This window comes from Dermochelys coriacea, chromosome 9, assembly GCF_009764565.3.
Source record: "Dermochelys coriacea isolate rDerCor1 chromosome 9, rDerCor1.pri.v4, whole genome shotgun sequence".
In the NCBI taxonomy this organism is placed as follows: Eukaryota; Metazoa; Chordata; order Testudines; family Dermochelyidae; genus Dermochelys; species Dermochelys coriacea.
Genome location: NC_050076.1, coordinates 51,004,778 through 51,025,915, shown reverse-complemented (window position 1 = coordinate 51,025,915; position 21,138 = coordinate 51,004,778). Strand labels below are relative to the sequence as shown.

Genomic DNA, 21,138 nt, shown 5'->3' with positions numbered 1-21,138 from the left:
TAATCCATGAACTATTGGAACTCCTTCACAAACCTTTTCTTAAACATTACATGAATATATACTCGTACTATAGAATTAGAATTTATAATCCCTATTTCATGATGAGATACACTATAGCTCAAAGATATCTAGCTTTTCTTCAAAAAGCATTTTATCAAAAAATCCAATTTTAAATTAAAAAAATCAATTTGATTTTTTAAATTTTAAATAAACATTGATTTTTATCAACCCTGTTTGACAGATGCCAGGAAGATTGACTTGGCATTCTTCATGTCACGAGTGATTAAGGTATTTTGATATCAGTTGCAGGTTTGGGGTCAGGTATTTCCTTTTCTTGACCCATCTTCTCAGTGCCCATAAAGACTGTAGCTGATGGGTCACTCTATTCCAGGGCATGCCCTCCATGCTTTCTGGATACCATCAGATTAGTCAGAACTCTGACATTGGGCATTATCAGCTGAGCTTAGATAGTTATCTTGCTTGGTGGTTTAGTCACAAGCCAAAGTAGGAAACCTTCCTTTTCTTAATGGTAAGCTTAGAATAGAAAGAAAACTCAAAAGAAGGACTAGATCTGCAGCACCATCTAAGGGGTTGGTACAACTTGAACAGTTTTCTTCCCCATGCACCCCCCCACCCCTTGTCTCTTAGATTCTAGAAGTAATACCCTTCATCTATCTCCATTACCCCTTTCCCAGAAGTCTCTGCCGCTGAAGAGTATAAAGTCACTTGAAATGTAGGTGAAGTTTGGCTCATTTTCTTAAACATCGATCCAGTTTCAAATTTGCCAGGTTGTCCAGAAGTCTAGACCCATTTTGCATTTCCTTTAGTCCCTTCTTGTCCCCTGTCCTTTTTGGAGATTGAGTCACAAAAGGGAATATGCAGAGACTACTTTGAAGAGAGGTTGACCATCAACTTGTATTCTTCAAGGGCTTTTCTCAACTACAAATTTCTTTAACACTGCTGTTGAGGGGTCAAGTAAGGTAATATGCTGACCACTGTTAGTCAGTGTAGACATGGACAGGTTGTGGTCAGCTCTATATTAAGCTAATTCCCCACCTAGTTAAGTTCTAACATAAGATAAAGCTCAAGGAATGTTACCTGGCTTCATCACCCAGATTCCCCTCTAACAGCTCTACTGTTTTAAGAGCTCTAAAAGGCTTAATGGAAGGAATTAAAGCAAATTGGGATTGCACAGCTTCTTATGATCTCTGAATATTCAGTGCTGAAAGAGGGCATTTGCACTGTCCCAACAAGTATTGCTTTTCTAGAAAGGTTCCAGAAGCTCAATTGCACCAGGGGTCCCTACCACAAGTGTGACTGTACAGTGGCAACACTCAAAACTACAGTTAGTGGTGAGTTTTAATAGAGTAACTGGATGTTCTCATACTCAATATAAATGTCTAATCTTCTTCAAATCCCACTTAGCGGTTCATTTTACTGCCTTTTGGGCAAGTGCTGTATGTTTTATATTAGATTATTTCCTCACAGTTCTTAAAGTAGTTTTTCAGCTTCATTAGGTATCCTCTTTTATTGAGGATAAATAGGAGTATCTGGTTTATCTTTCAATGTTTTATAAATCTCTGTCATGTCCCCTCTTGAAATGAACAATGGTCATCTCCTCAGTCTCACCTCATTTAAAAAAAAAATCTCTGTGCTTTCAGTCATATTTGTGTTTCATATCTCTGGTCCCCTTCTTTGTTGTATCTTTGTCTAAGATGCCATTTTTCCCCTCTTCTTTTTGTGGAAACATTGGTTCATCTTTTGCAATTAGATTATGCACAAACTGCTTCAAATCAACAATTATGAATGATTGGAAATCGCTTGGGGTTGAAATGGAGTTTGGAATTCTATTTTTGCAATTATATGGGGTCCAACTATAGTGATGAATACCTTAAAGGAATCTAATCTAACTGTAAAGATTGAATTGAGAAACTTGAGAACTGGTGATGAAATAGTACTTGTATTGCCCTACAAGATGTAGTACAACATGATTTTTAAGTTAAAAATTACCTATAAATAGAAAATGGAGTATTTGATTTCCTCATGTTAATGTGTAGTTGCAACATGGTAACCCCTCAGAAGTAACTTAGTTCTTTCTCTGCACAGATCTAGATCAAGGAGGAGTTCTCGTAGACACTATACAAGATCACGCTCTCGTTCCCGCTCTCACAGGAGGTCCCGGAGCAGGTCTTACAGTCGGGATTATCGACGACGACACAGTCACAGCCATTCCCCTATGTCTACTCGTAGGCGTCATGTTGGAAACAGGGTAAAACTGTTAACACATAGGGATTGTTAAATTTAGCTGTTTGTGTGTTTATTGCAGTTTTCAATCTGCTTGTCTTCCCCCTTGAACTAAGGAATCTATAAAAGCAATAAGAAAAGGAGTACTTGTGGCACCTTAGAGACTAACAAATTTATTAGAGCATAAGCTTTCGTGAGCTACAGCTCACTTCATCGGTGCCACAAGTTCTTTTTGCGAATACAGACTAATACGGCTGCTACTCTGAAACCTATAAAAGCAATGTGCTTCTGTCTCAGTTTTGGAAAATTTATCTTCATGGTGTACTACATTAATAAAAATTCACAGGAAAACATGGCATTTTGTTTAACTATATTACCACATTTTAAATGTTTCAGAGTAGCAGCCGTGTTAGTCTGTATTCGCAAAAAGAAAAGGAGTACTTGTGGCACCTTAGAGACTAACAAATTTATTAGAGCATAAGCTTTCGTGAGCTACAGCTCACTTCATCGGATGCATTTGGTGGAAAAAACAGAGGAGAGATTTACACACACACACACACACACACACACACACACACACACACACACACACACACACACACACACACACACACAACATGAAACAATGGGTTTATCATACACACTGTAAGGAGAGTGATCACTTAAGATAAGCCATCACCAGCAGCAGGGGGGGAAAGGAGGAAAACCTTTCATGGTGACAAGCAGGTAGGCTAATTCCAGCAGTTAACAAGAATATCAGAGGAACAGTGGGGGGTGGGGTGGGAGGGAGAAATACCATGGGGAAATAGTTTTACTTTGTGTAATGACTCATCCATTCCCAGTCTCTATTCAAGCCTAAGTTAATTGTATCCAGTTTGCAAATTAATTCCAATTCAGCAGTCTCTCGTTGGAGTCTGTTTTTGAAGCTTTTTTGTTGAAGGATAGCCACCCTCAGGTCTGTAATCGAGTGACCAGAGAGATTGAAGTGTTCTCCAACTGGTTTTTGAATGTTATAATTCTTGACGTCTGATTTGTGTCCATTCATTCTTTTACGTAGAGACTGTCCAGTTTGGCCAATGTACATGGCAGAGGGGCATTGCTGGCACATGATGGCATATATCACATTGGTAGATGCACAGGTGAACGAGCCTCTGATGGTGTGGCTGATGTGATTAGGCCCTATGATGGTATCCCCTGAATAAATATGTGGACAGAGTTGGCAATGGGCTTTGTTGTAAGGATAGTACCCAGAAATCACCTACTACAGGACAGGCCCAACAAAGAAAACAACAGAACGCCACTAGCCATCACCTTCAGCCCCCAACTAAAACCCCTCCAACGCATCAAGGATCTACAACCTATCCTGAAGGACGAGCCATCGCTCTCTCAGATCTTGGGAGACAGACCAGTCCTTGCTTACAGACAGCCCCCCAATCTGAAGCAAATACTCACCAGCAACCACACACCACACAACAGAACCACTAACCCAGGAACCTATCCTTGCAACAAAGCCCGTTGCCAACTCTGTCCACATATTTATTCAGGGGATACCATCATAGGGCCTAATCACATCAGCCACACCATCAGAGGCTCGTTCACCTGTGCATCTACCAATGTGATATATGCCATCATGTGCCAGCAATGCCCCTCTGCCATGTACATTGGCCAAACTGGACAGTCTCTACGTAAAAGAATGAATGGACACAAATCAGACGTCAAGAATTATAACATTCAAAAACCAGTTGGAGAACACTTCAATCTCTCTGGTCACTCGATCACAGACCTAAGAGTGGCTATCCTTCAACAAAAAAGCTTCAAAAACAGACTCCAACGAGAGACTGCTGAATTGGAATTAATATGCAAACTGGATACAATTAACTTAGGCTTGAATAGAGACTGGGAATGGATGAGTCATTACACAAAGTAAAACTATTTCCCCATGGTATTTCTCCCTCCCACCCCACCCCCCACTGTTCCTCTGATATTCTTGTTAACTGCTGGAATTAGCCTACCTGCTTGTCACCATGAAAGGTTTTCCTCCTTCCCCCCCCTGCTGTTGGTGATGGCTTATCTTAAGTGATCACTCTCCTTACAGTGTGTATGATAAACCCATTGTTTCATGTTCTCTGTGCGTGTGTATATAAATCTCTCCTCTGTTTTTTCCACCAAATGCATCCGATGAAGTGAGCTGTAGCTCACGAAAGCTTATGCTCTAATAAATTTGTTAGTCTCTAAGGTGCCACAAGTACTCCTTTTCTTTTCACATTTTAAATGTTAATTATCATTTTTTGAATAATTTGTAGAAAAGTTTGTGATCTCAGGTATTTATAAGTGGGGTTTTTTGTATGTTTTGTTTACTATGAGTGGGTAACTCATACTTCAGTACATTAATATTTGGATCTTCAGATATTCCTTATTTGAGCTTGTAAAGTTTCACAGTGCTTACGTAATTTAAGGTGCCTGTTCACTGAAAGTTGTATGTTAATGTTGACACTTTTCTAAACAAGTGTTGACTGACTAATAACAGTCAATTAAATTGAGATGGTTCTCTCTCTCTCTCATTGTCTGATTGACAATTACCTTTTGTGTGTAGATTTCAAAATTAATGAACTAGATTATTTGTTGTATTAGTCTCTTGAAATACACAGCATTTTGTCATGTATTCAGGCACCTTAAACCCTGAAGCTTTAAAAGATTTTAATAAAAGGGATATAGTCAAAGTTGGTAGGCCCTTTAATTTATCTGTCTTGTTTGTAAAGTCCATGTAATTTTTGTTGCCAAACAAATGCTTTTTTTCTGTTTTTAAAAAAAGGACTGTTTTGGTAGCTTGACTCAAGAACATCCCTACAATAACAAATAAGTGTACATACCCACTCGAGATAAAATACTCAGTAAAGAAATAGGCCTCATTTTTGAATTTCCAAAGTTTCCTAATTAGGAGAACACTTGAGGGGGAGATTGGGGAATGAAAACTACCTTGATGTCTTCATTAAACCAAAACAAATTAGCTTGACTAAAAAGTCATATTCATTCTCAACTGTCTTTTAATCTCTTAGATCTCTAAAATGGAGAATAAAATATATGCCAAACTACTCAAATATAGGAGTGCCCGCAGACCAATATACAGATATTTGTATCCACCAGTCAGCGCCCTATTCTGTGGATAGACTATTGGGCACTTCCAGACAGTACCCACTTCTGGAAATAAAGTTGGGATGCCATGTTTGGCATGGGAATTGTGTGCTCTTCTTGTGGTGAGAAATGCAAAACATGTTTTTGTGAAAGCTAAGTCTGAAGATTTGTTCCTAACACAGATGTCTGTTGTAAGTAAAACTAACTTCTTAGATAGCAGTCAAGTTTTTTTTGTCTTGAAGTCATGCCAAATCAACTCATGTTTGTAAAGTCACTGCATTGCTAAAAGTTTGAAAGGAAACTTTTTTATTCTTCTAGGCAAATCCTGACCCAAACTGTTGTCTCGGTGTGTTTGGATTGAGTCTGTACACCACAGAAAGGGACCTGAGAGAAGTGTTCTCCAAGTATGGCCCAATTGCTGATGTTTCCATTGTGTATGACCAGCAATCTCGGCGTTCAAGAGGATTTGCATTTGTGTATTTTGAAAATGTTGATGATGCAAAGGAGGTAAGCTGGAATATAACACTTTGAAAATTTGCAATTCCCAAATGTTAAAAACTTATTTCTGTATAACTAGTACATAGCCCTATAAAATGTTTTTAAACCTTTTTTTGAGACTGTAGAAAAGGAATTAAGGTACAGTATTAATATTCAACTCGTATAATGAAAATATGCACCTGGACAAGAACAAGAATAGCATTCTTGAAAGCTTAGAGACTAACAAATTTATTAGAGCATAAGCTTTCGTGAGCTACAAATGCATCCGATGAAGTGAGCTGTAGCTCACGAAAGCTTATGCTCTAATAAATTTGTTAGTCTCTAAGGTGCCACAAGTACTCCTTTTCTTTTTGCGAATACAGACTAACACGGCTGCTACTCTGAAACCTATCCTTCAACAAAAAAGCTTCAAAAACAGACTCCAACGAGAGACTGCTGAATTGGAATTAATTTGCAAACTGGATACAATTAACTTAGGCTTGAATAGAGACTGGGAATGGATGAGTCATTACACAAAGTAAAACTATTTCCCCATGGTATTTCTCCCTCCCACCCCACCCCCCACTGTTCCTCTGATATTCTTGTTAACTGCTGGAATTAGCCTACCTTGCTTGTCACCATGAAAGGTTTTCCTCCTTCCCCCCCCTGCTGCTGGTGATGGCTTATCTTAAGTGATCACTCTCCTTACAGTGTGTATGATAAACCCATTGTTTCATGTTCTGTGTGTGTGTGTGTATAAATCTCTCCTCTGTATTTTCCACCAAATGCATCCGATGAAGTGAGCTGTAGCTCACGAAAGCTTATGCTCAAATAAATTTTAGTCTCTAAGGTGCCACAAGTACTCCTTTTCTTTTTGCGAATACAGACTAACATGGCTGCTACTCTGAAACCTGTGATTCTTGAAAGCGTTGCATTTGTTTTTTGTAGTCTAAACAGTTCTTCAAAATAACTGATGGGATTATGAATGTATTTACTTGAACTGATTTGATCAGTTGTTTAAAAGGCAAACTTCTGAAAGGAATGATTTAGTGATCACTATTTCAAATACCACAGGTTAAAATATCAGTATGGTCAATTCAGCCCTAAGTAGGTGATAAATAAATAGTCCCACACAGCTGGTTGTGTGTATTTTGACTAAAGCTGCTTTTTCTTTCTGGTTGGTTGGTTGGTTGCATTTCACTAGTATTGTTTATATGAATATTTTGTAAATTGCTTTAGGATCCTCTGGGATGAATGAAACACTATTTTAGTATTTAAATCAACTGAATGGAGGATTTTAATATGTAATTAGTCTTAAAAGTTAACTGGTTTGTAACTCTCTCAATTTGAAGTAGATGAGATATTAAACTCAGACTTCACCTGGGGTGCATTTGATTTTGGATATAGGTCTTGAAATATGGGTAAATGTATGATGGTCTTACAACAATATTTTAAAAGGTTTATATGGTTTTAGTTTTTATATTAGAGTAACTAATCAGATATGTGCCCCAAGCCACAATCCTATTCGGTTTAAAATACATGTTGAAGCAAAATTTCAAATATCAGTGATGGATAAAACAGAACGCCTTTTCAGAGCATTTGGTGGGGACTAGAACCTGACCATGGCAGTTAGACTATTAATGTTGCCCATCCACAGCTGGAGGTGAAAGCTTTTTGGGATATGTGTAAGTTACTAACTCTGTTCATCATACAAGAGCTGTAAGCCATCTTGAGTTATTAGATCCTGTCCATTGTAGGTATCTCAGCACAAAATACAGGGTGCGAGGTATGCTTTAAATAAAAATACGTGGTAGATCTCCAGTTGTACCAGAGTTATCCTCCTAAATACAAACTCAATTTAATGGGTTTATGATTTTGCTGAAATCACAATCCAATCAATAAGTAGTTGAACTATATTAAGACTTGAAGATGTTGGACCAGCGAAATTACTGCTTATGCAGGCTCAAGTCAGGCTATGAGCTTACACGAGGATGATATGAACTGGGATTACAGAATGTGGAGGGCATTGCACCGCTTGACATCTGTCTAGGCAATCAGTGGGTAATTGCCATCATTTATCTTAGTCACACACCAAATAAATGTATTGAGCATGCAAACAACTTCTTGCTAACCCAAATGAACCAGAGGAAGATGTGTGTACTGTTACCCAAAGAAAAGCAGTTGTACCCCCAGCACATTGGTTGTAATGGTCGCAACTGGCAAATGGATCCAGTTTGAGCTTTGCTCCAATGAAACATGCATCAGGAAAATAACCCTTCAGAAGAAAGAAATGGAGTACTTGTGGCACCTTAAACTAACACATTTATTTAATAGTCTCTAAGGTGCCACAAGTACTCCTTTTCTTTTGTGGATACAGACTAACGAGGCTGCTACTCTGAAACCTTCAGAAGAAGTGGATGTCCCCTATAGAGCCTCCAAACAAGCAGTACAGAAGGCAAGAAACCTAATTTTGGATACGTTGTATGAGTTGCACAACTGTTCTCAATTTGCCAAAAAAAATGTATATGATCTCACGGACAAGAAACAAAAGGAAGATGACAAAACACACCATTCAGAAAGGATGCAGGGGTCTTTATGTAACTGACAGTGAAAATTCTGGGAGTCTACTTAATGTGGAAAACCCTTTATTGCTTTGCATGATAATGCAGCATATAATTAATGTAGATGCCTTGAGGTCTGCCCACAGGTCATCTGGAAAAGTAGCAGGTCCAGATGAAGTAATGGTGGAAATGATCAAAGCCTTGAGAGAGGCTAAGGTACATTGGCTCACATGAATCCTGCACTCTGGGAAGAAAAGATAATTCCATATTGGTACTGATATAGAAACACAAGTGACCTGACTCACTGTGTGAGAATCATAGTTGCAGTCTCTGAAATGTGGAGTCCATTTAAGGAAAAAAGCAGTTTGGCTTTAGAAAAGGAAAATGGACAGCAGATGGTGTATTTATTGGCAGACAGTTGGTGATGAAGCTGGAGGGAAATATCTAGCATAGTTCATTGATTAGACTGGATTTTGGTTTTTTTTTTTTTTTTTTTTTTGGTGGGGGGGGAGAGGGAGCACACATGCCTGGCAAAATACATACATGACTGCTGGTGCCTCTCTAATTCTGAGGTACTGGAGGATCTTGTCCAGATGGTGATGGGTTTGTATGAGGATTCCGTGACACAAGTGCCAGTTGCCCTTGCCCTTCAGTGTTTCAAGGGTGAAGGCTGGACTCCACCAGGGATCAGTGCTTAGTTCATAACTAATCATAATTGTGATAGACTTCATAGGTAAGTAAATCCACATGGAAGGTTGTATGAAGATCTATACAAACTAAATTTCATTAATGGCTGATGGTGAGGAAGATTTGGTCCAGGCAATTGATGCCGGCAATAGGGAACTAACAAACTATACTGTCAAAATGAGTAAAGAAAAGAAATCATGTGGGTAACTTGCTCAGAACGAAGACAGATGATTATCAACATCGAGGGCCAGCACCTAAATCCAGGTATCATCTGTGTTTATCTCATGGGGCTGGTTAGTGACAAATAGAGAAATCTGAGAACCATAACCAGGACAGCTGAGCATGGGGGAAGTCTGGTGCAAGGTAAGTGGAGTGACTTCTAATAAACAAATGCCCAGATTACATAAGGGGCAGCTATAGAAAACCATGGTAAGACCAGCTCTTCTGTGTGGATCAGAGACATGGGTAACCAAAGAGGCACTTGAGAAGACTTGAAGCTATTGAAATGAGATGTTTGAGGGGGAGACCTTTCAGGATCACATGTGGAGTGATGTCATCAGGCATGAAACCGAGGTTTGCTGTATCTGAGAGAAGCTGAGATGGTATCGGCATGTACAAGGATGATGAAAGACATTCCATTAGGGAGACATCTGAGACTAGAGTTTGTGGCCTGAGAACAAGAGGACAGCCAAGTAAACAGTGGATAGATTGTAAGGGAGGACGGAGTGGGTATGGAGCAAGCATTGGACTGGCAAGCTTGGAAAAAACAGATCAACGATCCAGCCCCATTTAGCTGAGAAAGGAGAAGTAGTTGTTAATAGAAACTTGGGTTAGAAGTTATTACGCTGAAGTTAATCTATTTTGCAGTTAAAACTGTCTAAATCATGATTGTTTCACTCCATATAGGCTAAAGAGCGTGCCAATGGAATGGAACTTGATGGGAGAAGAATCCGGGTAGATTTCTCCATAACAAAAAGGCCTCACACCCCCACACCTGGAATCTACATGGGGAGACCAACTTAGTAAGTTATTTCAGAAATTGAATAGCACAAGTGGCATAAAGGAAATGCACATTTTGTTTGCCAAGTAGTCTTTGTTTTATTTTGTTAAACGATCTGTCCTCTTGTAGGAGTTCTGCATCCACACAATTGTGGTGGTGGTGGTGGTTTTTCGGTACTTTGGTTAAGTCCCAGACTTTCAAAAGTAAACATGCAACTCTAAGTATATGGGCATAAAATAATAGTGCATCTTAATTTGTGTACTTGCACCAAATATTAACAAAATCATGCCAGTCAACATTGGGGCTACATATCAAACTACTGTCAAGGGGAAAAAATGTAATTGATCTAAAAATTGAATTTTTAGATAAAGCAACCTTTTAAAACGCCAAATGATGGCACTTATTAGCGAAGTAACTGCCACTCAGTTTATGAAAATGACTAACTTGTGTAGTTATGGAATTTGCTTCAATTTTTATTTAATTCTGACTTGGGGGTAGCCCTCAAAGGGTGTATGCTTTTGCAACTGTAAAAAGTCAAGATGCATTTGTGTACAATGTATTGACTTCTAACTTTGTTTAGATAACCCTAAATAGAAATAAAACTACATGAATTTGTCATTTATGGGTAATGTAACACTTTAAAAAAAAATAAAAGCACCAAAAACATCAGTTTCAGTACTTTTTATCCACCTTTCTAATGTTCCGTAATTTAGTCAATTCTTAACTTGCTGTGACTCATCCAGATCTATCAACATCATTGTTTTCCCTGGGAAGTGGTGCCAGGAAAACCAAGAGGGCATGGGCAGTTGGAGGCCAACAGTAGGAGAGGCCATATCCGGAAATGTTAAATGTATAGCTTTAAATCTGAGTTTGCAATCTAAAACACTTGCATTAAAAATTTGGTTTCATACCATCAAAGGCACATGAGAACTAAGATCTCAAGTTGAAAGTCTTGAAGAAAACATTTTTGTCAGCTGACAGCTTTTTTTGAAATGTCAGTTTAGTAGCTGTGTAACTGAAACTGTGTTCATGCATTTTAAGTCACTACTGGGGGTTGGACTAGATGGCCTCCTGAGGTCTCTTCCAACCCTAATCTTCTGATACTGGCCTCACCTAAGGAAAAATCCTTCCAAAAGGGACTTTTTTTTCCCCCTGAAAGTTAGGAATAGATGAAAGTTGTCATAGAAAAGAATTCCTCCTCCAATCTTTAAACTTAGTATTCATGTCAAAAAATTAAATCCAGGTTAAGTTTGCAGTTACATTTCCTGACCACCTTATTTGAAGATTCCTACAGTACTGTTAACTCAGCTTGGTTTGCCTGTATGCATTATTTTGTATTTTTGTAACTTTGTTTCACTGTTCCATGCAGTGGCAGCTCCCGACGAAGAGATTACTATGACAGAGGGTATGACAGAGGGTATGATGATCGTGAATATTACAGCAGATCTTATAGGTGAGCCACTATTAACAAATAACACTATGTGCAGATCACCATGGGCTAGTTTCTCTTGAAACTCCTGCTTTTGGAAGTAAATTATTTGCATTTCTTTAACTTACTAAATGTTATAACTGTACCTTTTGAAATTCATTTGAAGTCACTGTTCTATGTCCAAGCTCTGGTTTTGAAATCTTTGGTCTTTACTGCAAATAATTGTTTGGCTGTACATCAAAAATAACAATTTCAATTTGAATGAGATCTCTAATTTCAACATAAATAGTCCATAATGCTATACTTGCATATATCTGTATAAGTAGCTTAATAGTGTCTGCTGTGAATATTTCAGCTTTAAGAGCAAGCAGACATACACTCCTCTTCTGTACGCTGGCCCAAAAGGCGGGGCGAGGGGGGAATCTCCAAGAGACAGCAGTGGTGAAAGTACTAGTATAGACATCTACCACTTACATTTCCCCATCTGGTGGTCTAGCCATGCTCTGGAGAAACTTAGTCAACACAGCGGTAAAAATAGCAGTGACCACCAGTGCTCAAAGTTATTGCCACTTGGAGTACAATAGTGGAAGATTATTTTGAAAGTTAAAGTGTAGACAAGGTCATAAATTAAACCTGTCTTTGTACTGGACAGATGTACTACGAAAATGTCACATAGCCTTTCTACAAAACAGAGGGCAATCATATTTCACGGTTTCATATCTATGCGCTAACTCCTTGGCACCCATAGTTGGATTTTCCTGTTGTAAAGCCTGTTATGGACAACATCCAACACCTCTTCTCCTCCCCTGCTCCTGCTTGCCTCTGCTGCTGCTTTTCCCCTCAGGCTCCTTGTAGCTCCCACAACTCCAGCTTTGTAGGTTGTCTGTCTGGGCCCACAAATTAATTCTTCAAGGTCCTGTAATAGGTGTAACAGGCAACATATGCAGACTCTGCACAGGATTCTAAAACACCACTGCCTGTCCTTTAGTGCATTTCTCATGCTACAGATCTATACAAAAATAAACTCCATGCTCGGTTTCCTTACCACTCTAGAGTATTCTTTGGGCTGGGTCCTCTGCAGATGTCTGGGACAAGTCTGTTGTACCTCATGACTTTAACTGCTGCTATCTGGAGGCTAGGAAATTGTAACATACAATATTGACAAACTTGACCGTGAGACTTCCTCAACTTTCCCAGACACTTTGATTTTTGCAAAGCCATTCTGGGCGTAGTACACACATGAACTGTGATGAAACAGGTAGCTTACACTTGCACAATGCAGCACATTTTATTTAGATATTTTCTTGTCTTTCTTGTATGATCCAGCTGTAGTTTTATATTAGATATAGCACTGTTTTCCTTGTTTTTATACCTTTTGAAAATATGTGTAAGAAAAGGTTATTTTGCTTCTGCCTTCACAGAGGAGGTGGTGGTGGAGGAGGAGGAGGAGGATGGAGAGCTGCCCAAGACAGGGATCAGATTTACAGGTATGCTTGGACAGGATTTAATATCCAAAGAACAGTAGAAATGTTCATGAAACAGCCTGCCTAAAAAAATTCAAATAGCTGAGGCCTAATGTACATCCAGAAGCATTTTAAAAAAAAAAGTGTAGTGGTCACTGGTGAACAAATAAAACAAAAGTTCACCTAATTTTAAAATTATATAGGTTGGTGAGAACATAGGCTGGTGATGGAGCTTGACACTCTGGCACAGATTGTGAATTTTCCATGTGTAATGAATTTTTTCAGTTACTCTTAAACTGTTCTGTGCACTTAGTGCTGGGGGACAGGAATAAGTGGGGGGGGGGGACAAATGTAGAGAGCCTTGATTTGGGGGGGAGGGGGGCTCATTTTTGACCAGCCCAGAGATTGCAGCTGTTGGTGTTAGATTTTTTTTCCAATTTAAATATTTGGTGATGAATAGCTAAGATAAGAAGTATTGGTTTGTTACTTACCATATGGTATGCTGTTTGATTACAGATTAATGTTTCTCAGTCTCTGAATGTTTAATAGTCCAAAAATTTAACATTGGCATGATTCATGGTTTTTTTTTAAATATAAAATGAAACCTTTTCTCTGGAAATATTAAGTACGTCAAGCTTGCTTTCTTCATACACTACTAGCTTTTATAGGCATGTAGTCACCCAGCACACAGTGAACCTGTGGAACTCATTCTAGGGGATGTCGTGAAGGCCAAAAGTATAACTAGGTTAAAAAAAATAATTGGATAAGTTCCAGGAGGATAGATTCATCCTATTAGCCAAGATGGTCGGGGACAAACCCCATGCTGTTAGTGTGCTCCCAGATCCTGGGACTGGACAATGGGGAGTGGATCACTCAATTGCCCTGATTTGTTCGTTCCCTCTGAAGCATCTGGCACTGTTGGAAGACTGGATACTTGGCTAGATGGACCATTGGTGTGACCCCATAGGGCCATTATGTTCTAGTACTTTTACTGACTTTTACATAGCATCTATCAATACAGTGTACAGATGCTCCTGTGTCAGCTTAGCAGTGCATGGTTTTTCAGTGAATCAACTGCTAGTTAAGAATGTTGCACAGGCAGCTAGAGTGCATGTGTGACAAGATTAACCTTAAATTTCTAGTGACCGGTTTTCATGGCATGTACACTAATCACAAGCAATAGGGGTGTCAAAGGAGAATTATGCTATTTCTTGGTATCATTTGAATTTGTGTAGATCAGTATTAATTACTGTAAAACCTGAATTGGCTTAATTATCATGTTAATCCTTTCCACAGGAGAAGATCACCCTCCCCATACTACAGCCGAGGAGGTTACAGATCTCGATCCAGATCTCGATCCTATTCACCTCGTAAGTCTTGTTTTAGAATTGGCTGTGACATTGATTGGATGATGACTGTCATGTAGATAAAAAAATTTGAGTGCGACTACTGGAACTTTAAACTAGATGGTGAGAGTATTAATCATAGAATATCAGGGTTGGAAGGGACCTCAGGAGGTCATCTAGTCCAACCCCTTGCTCAAAGCTAGACCAATCCCCAATTTTTGCCCCAGATCCCTAAATGGCCCCCTCAAGGATTGAACTCGCAACCCTGGGTTTAGCTGGCCAATGCTCAAACCATTCAGCTATCCCTCCCCCCAAATGCCCCTTGTGTGGGGGGGGAAAAAACAGAGTTCTCCATGCAACTGACCACCCTTTTAAGGACAGGCAAATGTCAGTTTTACTCTTGCTTCCTTGCATTACTGTCTCCTTGCCAGGCATAACTTTCCTTTTAAAAAATTCATGGGAGACCCAGTTACACCATATTGCCATGTCATGGTTAACATTTTGGTTATGCCCAAGATCAAACGGTCAATCCTGCCAGAGGCTAACATGTTGTAACTGTGTTTCCCAACATGGTACCTTCTATAGGACAGAACACTTTTTTTTAAAAAAAAAATTAATCTGAGATTAAAGTCAGAGTAAGGGCTTTTATATTAGCATATTTAATATCAAAAAGTTGCTAAAATAAGTGCTTCTGTCTGTAGTATCTCACTATCAGCGCACATTCTGTTGAGGTATTCATATGGGAAGGTTCTGTTTAAAATAGAATGCCATTGCGTTATTTTTTACTTGGTCTTAAGGGATACATGTTAGTAATGTTCCCACATTCTTTGCTAATAAACATGGAAACATCCTTCTGCCGTACATAGTAATCTGCATTGTACCTGTCCTTTCTCAGTACCTTGAAACACCAGTCCTCCATATGTCAAGTATAGTATCTGAGGGCTTGTTTACACAGGGAAGTTCAATGCTATAGTTAATGCTGGTAAATTTCCTATGCAGACAAGCCCTTAGCTCTTGAATTTCTGTTACCTACTACAACATCTGATCACCTTGTTCAAAGGCTTTGACTGATATTTCTAAAGATTTAGCCTTTTAGTAATAACATACATTAATTTGTTTTGTATACTTTTTCTCTTGCAGGTCGCTATTAAAACATGAAGTTTAGATGAATTTCTAACTAAAGCCCTTGAGCTGGGAATCGCAGATATGTGGACAATATTTTTATTGTCTATTCTGTTTAAAAAGTGAGCAGTGCCTAGTGAATAGGTGACTTTTACACCTTTTATGAAGACTACTTTTTGGTGAAGTTAAAATGCTGTTTCATTCTGCATATCTGTGTAGTTCGGTGCTTTGTTCAAAGTTGTGTTTTTGAGAGGAGTATGTTTTGCATGTATTTTTTTAGTCAGAATTTTGACTGCTGAAAGGTTTCTATTATACAAAACTGTTCATTTAAAGTTTTTTCTACTGATTCCAGGGTATTCTGAAGATCAAAACCTGTGTAAAATGCTTTCAAATGGTAAATAATAAACAGTTTGATTTTTACTTCCCAAATCTTATGCATAGCCAAAGTAATCTGTTCCTCCAACTCGTCAAATTCAGTAGCTAATTAACTAAGAGAAGACAGTCATCACTCTTCTCCACAGCCCTCCAGAGTATTCATAGTATGAAGCCCATTAATAAAATGTCAAGATTATACTGTTTTTATCTGGACAAAAGTTACTCTACAAAATCGCTGTTTTGTGGCTTGTAAATAGATGCTCATCTAAAGGTCTGACTAGTTAGACCTTTAATGTGTAACTTGTACAGTAGCAGGAGGGCTGGGTAAGTTGAATAGTATTATATACTTGAAGGCTTTTTTTATAAATTACTGTTTTATGGTAATGTTTGAGCTTTCAGTTGGCTGTCATGGGGTGACTATACATTCTACACCTCCTAACGTTCTGTCTGAAGGCTTGTGAATGAGAGCATATGCTTTATTAGGACTGGGCAGGGAATGGATTTCACTGGAGTAGACAACATTTACACAACTAATGGACATACAAAGTCCGAGGCGCTCATCTGTAAAGTTTTCACTTACCGAAGGTAACCAACTAAACTGTTTTAATTCTTAAAAATGGAACTATTCCTTGAAAATGTAGCTTTTGTAATGCTTCAGGGATTTGCGTGAACTTTTAAATCTCTGAAGTATTGGAGACCATGAATGAACTAGCCTTCTAGCTCCCTACTTTCTCATGCTACAAGTAGCTTTCCTACAACTCTTCTGTTTACCAACGTTTTTGTTTTGTTTGGTTTGTTTTTTTGCTACACTGCTTGCCATCAGTGGATTTCTCACCCATTCACAAGTAGAAAGAGCAGCATATGGCCTACATAGGAGGTGGGGAACTTAAAGGATCAACAATACCAGGAAGGAAAAGAAAAATGTGGGGATAGGGAGGTAAAACAAGAATGAAAATGGAGAGGAGGTGGCAACTATACTAAGTGCTTTCTTAGCTTTATCCTGAGAAAGTTCCTGTAGGAGTGATCAGCACAAAGTATGACCACAATCTCACTCCTTTTGGGTTAAATTGAAAAGCTTTATTCCAAACTTGCTTTTGTAGATTAAGCCCAAAGGGATCTCCTGATTAACATAGGCTAAAGAATTTCACCCAGTAATTCCTGCATCAGACCCTTATCTTGTGATTGAGTTAGGACAGTGTTTTTAGAAACAGACACCCAATCTTGATTTAAAGACTCCAAGTGATGGAGAATCCAACAGTGTTCCAGTGATTCATTACCCTCACTTGAATTTTGCTATGTCTCTTGGATAGCATTAAGAGCCCTCTACTTTCAGAGATCTCACTATATAGGTACTTAGAGACCATGATCAAATCACCACTTGATCTGCACTATGTGTGGATACCAGAACTGGAAACTGCATTCTTGTAGTAGTCTTACTAATGCCATCTACAAAGGTAATGCCACAACCCTGCTCCTATTCAAATGTTTCCCTGTTTATGCCTCCAAAGGTCACATTAGCACTCTAAGCCACCACATTAGGAGTTTAAGATCAGTTGGTTAATCATGATTCACATCCTTTTTGGAGTCACTGCTTCCAGGTTTCAGTCCCGTGTTCCGTAAATGTACATTTTATTCTTGAATGTGATCTTGCAATTGGTCACACATACATGTTCAAGTGAGCCCAGCTTACCAAGTAATCCAGGGGGCTGTATAGAATTGACTTTCCCCATTGTTGAAAGTTGTTTTTTAACCGGGAAGGTAATGATTTTGTCTTGAGATCATTTATAAAGATATTGAATACCATTGAGCTAAGAACAGATCCCTCTCTGACTCAGCTAGAAGCACCTCTATTGGGAGATCTTCCACTTACAAATGTCATTTGATCTGTTTTCCTACAAAGCAACTAATAACCTCACCATTTGCATAGAGCAAAAAAACCTTAAGTATTGGCCTTTTTCCTCAAAGTAGGGGGAAATGGAGGACAATGTATTGATGAGGCCATATGGTATTTTTATTCTGTAGTGTGTACAGATACCAGAGATGTTTGTACTTAAGAAGTTAAATTGAACAGAATAGTAAAGTGAGAGGGAGAGAGAGCCATGGATCTCTTAAAGGGGACTTCAGAGATTTGGATACTCAAACATTAATACATATGGTATTATGGTATGCTGCTGTCCCATGCTAACTTACTGTACATTGGTAGATGCACCAGATCCTCCTACAAGTCAGTGGCAGAGTTGACAATAGAATGCAGGCCTCCTAATGCTATGTCCTATCCTGCATTTGTACTTGAAAGGATGTTCCAATCACCATGCTTAAAACAAAAGGCCTTTGCCTTGCATCTAGCCCCAAAAACTTAAATCCTGGTACAGCTTTGTAAAGGCCAGGTACTTGGTCTGGTTTGGTCCTGTCTATGCACACACAACTAGCCTGTTTAAAAGCAAAAATTGGAAGGGTACCTGGCAGTGACAGAGGGCCTATTTAGAAATAAGCATATCTGAAATGTGAGGAAATAAATGTGATTGGATGTTTAAAGCTAGTAGGAATTCTTGGGGGGGCGGTGGCTTTTTTGCCATTGGAAGATTGCTGTTTGTCAAAATGGAAACGGGATGTACTGTTCAAAATTTTCATTAGAAGGTTTCTCAGGTCCATGATTGAATTTCTCCAGACTCTCTCTTTTCTCTCCCTCCCCCAACCTGGGATGTGAACATAGATTTTTCCCATCCCAGCTTAGTCCCCTAGCCACCAAACTGTTGGTTATACTGAAGGTGGGGTCTCTATCTCATACTTGCTGTTGGGAAAACTTTAAAAGGTCTGATTTTGGACATTTTTCCTCATTGCAAATTGGGACAAATGCGTTAAAAATATTAGCAGGACATGAAAACAACTTTCCTGCTTAGCTCTAGGGATAATGCTTTGTAAACCACTGGCAAGGCAAATTAGGCCATGAGGTGAGGAGGGGGTACCACTCTACCTAGACTTTTGTAGAAATGTGAAGTTTAGTGAAATTTGTATGGACTGGATCTCTGTAGAATTGGTGTGGATACAAATTCAGTTGGAATACAAATTTTGAGGTTACACCACTGGCCTTGACAGGGGGAGGCTGAGAAATGCAATGGTGGAAACCAAAAGCCTATGCAGTAATAAAATTGGTGACTTCAACTCTCTGCAGGAGTAATATAGTGGGACATGGTTTAGAGAAGCAATTTCTTTATTCCAGGAACAATTGTTGACATGGAGGCTATGCCTAGTAGTAACTACAGTTAAGCCAATTAATCATAACATGTAAATTCATCCTTGTCAGAGGGATCATACTAGGACTATTGACATAACTTTTGCCTACACACCAAATTTTTACTGTCCCCCTACTGGCATAGTTGACTAAAATGTGAATAAAGCCCTTGGGCTCATCAAGATTAATACACATATATCCAAGAAAATGAGACTTCTCTGGAGTGAGAACATTCAAGCCAACTTGAGTTCTGTTAAATGCATTCATGTGCTGTAGCAGTAGATCACTGATGGCCTTGCAGAGAATGGACTCCAGTAGGCTGCCAGGAGAAAATAAGTGTATGAAGGTGCAGAACAATTTGAACAGCAGCTGTTGGCTAACTTGTCCCTGTTTTGTACCGAGCTCAGGTAAGTTCTCATGACTAGCCTAGCCATGGATCCAGATAGTTGGGAAACCCAAACCAGAGGCATTAGTGTAGAAGTCAAGGAATGATGGTCAAGAAGTGGCCTGGCTAAAGAACAAGGCCCTCCCTATTTTGGGAGTTCTTAAGCTGTGCCTGGGCTACAAGCTAGTGGCTTGATTTCTCCTGCTCGCATACATACATGTGCTAGCTCTCATGAGTGTAAGTAGCACAGGTAGCAGCAGCAGAGGCATAGCTTAGCCAGGCTGAGTACAAACCCTCCTGAACCATGTGGGCACATACTTAGCATGGCTAAGCTGTGCCTCTGCTACTGCAGCTACAGTTTGTGCTTGAGCAAGTATGTGTATGCAAGCAGGGGAATCGCACCTGTACATTGTACATCCTTAATATATGCCTGAAAATGCAGTTTGTGGCAGGGTTCAGGAATCGGTGCTGGTTTTGTTCTGATAGTAGCAGTGAACTTCTATCCTTACATGAAGATGACTAACTCCTCTGATGTGACCTGTTGAGAGAACGTGTTTGCCTACCACCTCCAGGCAGAGGAGATGGAGGAGCCCTCAGCCTCCCTGTTTAATGCATTGTTCCTGTCAGCAGCAGATAGGGTGGCCATGCCTCTCCATGAAGGGGTGGCTAAGATTTCAAATGTCCCTTGGCAAACACCAGCCTTGTTGGCCCCCATCTCTAAAAAGGCAGAATGCAAGTACTTTTTACCCACTAAAGGGCATGAGTTGTATACCCACCTGGCACCTAACTCCCTGGTGGTCGAGTCAGTCAACCACAGGGAACAGCAGGATCAGCCAGCCCCAACCAAAAAAAAAAACTGAGCCTGGACTCTTTCAGAAAGAAATGATTAGTCTTCGAGCTTCCACTTACAAGTGGCAAACCATCAGGTTCTTTGAGGCTGGTACAAATTCAATCTGTGGGGCTCCCTGCCCAAGTTTGAGGGCACCCACCAGGAGCACAATAGGAAGGACACTAGGGCATCCCTGCAGACAGCCTCAGATGCTGTGGACACAGCTGCCTGATCAATGGCCTCTGGTGTCCATGAGACAGGCATCATAGGCTGCCTAGCAAGGCGCAATCTTCCATGCAGCATCTCCTAGGAAAGCTCTGTTTGCAGAGGAAACAGACACAAGGCTGCATGGCATGAAAGACTCCCACACAGCCCTCCAACCTCTGGGCCTTTATGTCCCAGCTCCAGCACAACCTAAGTTCAAGCCATAGCAGGCCACCCTTCCAAAGTATGAGGCTGCTCATAAGAAGCAGCAGGTCTATAAAAGATGCCCTCAGAGGCAGTCTTGGCCGCCCCCGAGACTGGGTCCTGCAAGGGCAAGCAGGCAGGGAAAAGGTGTTTTTGGTGGGACACTCAGGGACACCCTGTCAGTCCTCACCAGAGATCCACCCCCACTAAAGCTACCCTTCTCCAACTGGTTGTGTGCTTTCCTCCCAGAATGGTCACAACTAACCTCAGATGGGTTCTCAACACCAACTCTCAGGGTTAAACCCAGTTTACTTCCTCCCCCACCCCTTTTGGGGGACCCCTTGCATGAAACTCTAGCAGGAGGTGGGGTGGCTCCTAGGACTAGGAGTGATAGAGGCAGTACCTGAGGAGTTCACAGGCAAGGGGTATTACTTCAATTATTTCCTTA

The 21,138-nt window shown here is 39.9% G+C and overlaps 1 protein-coding gene across 3 annotated transcripts in view; it reads left to right on the top strand.

Annotated features, from left to right (window-relative positions):
• Nucleotides 1-15,890, top strand: part of TRA2B (transformer 2 beta homolog) — a 33,755-nt gene extending 17,865 nt beyond the window's left edge. For 2 of the 3 annotated variants that reach the window (XM_038415929.2, XM_038415928.2), the window contains 7 exons: nucleotides 2,107-2,269; nucleotides 5,695-5,883; nucleotides 10,008-10,123; nucleotides 11,471-11,554; nucleotides 12,952-13,017; nucleotides 14,290-14,363; nucleotides 15,480-15,890. In XM_038415929.2, coding sequence (XP_038271857.1) covers nucleotides 2,107-2,269; nucleotides 5,695-5,883; nucleotides 10,008-10,123; nucleotides 11,471-11,554; nucleotides 12,952-13,017; nucleotides 14,290-14,363; nucleotides 15,480-15,490 — 703 coding nt within the window. In that variant the 3' untranslated portion in view covers nucleotides 15,491-15,890. Of the gene's footprint in view, nucleotides 1-2,106; nucleotides 2,270-5,694; nucleotides 5,884-10,007; nucleotides 10,124-11,470; nucleotides 11,555-12,222; nucleotides 12,226-12,951; nucleotides 13,018-14,289; nucleotides 14,364-15,479 lie in introns of all 3 variants that reach the window. The other variant, XM_043491690.1, reaches the window with a different exon arrangement.
• The last annotated feature ends 5,248 nt before the right edge of the window (nucleotides 15,891-21,138 follow it).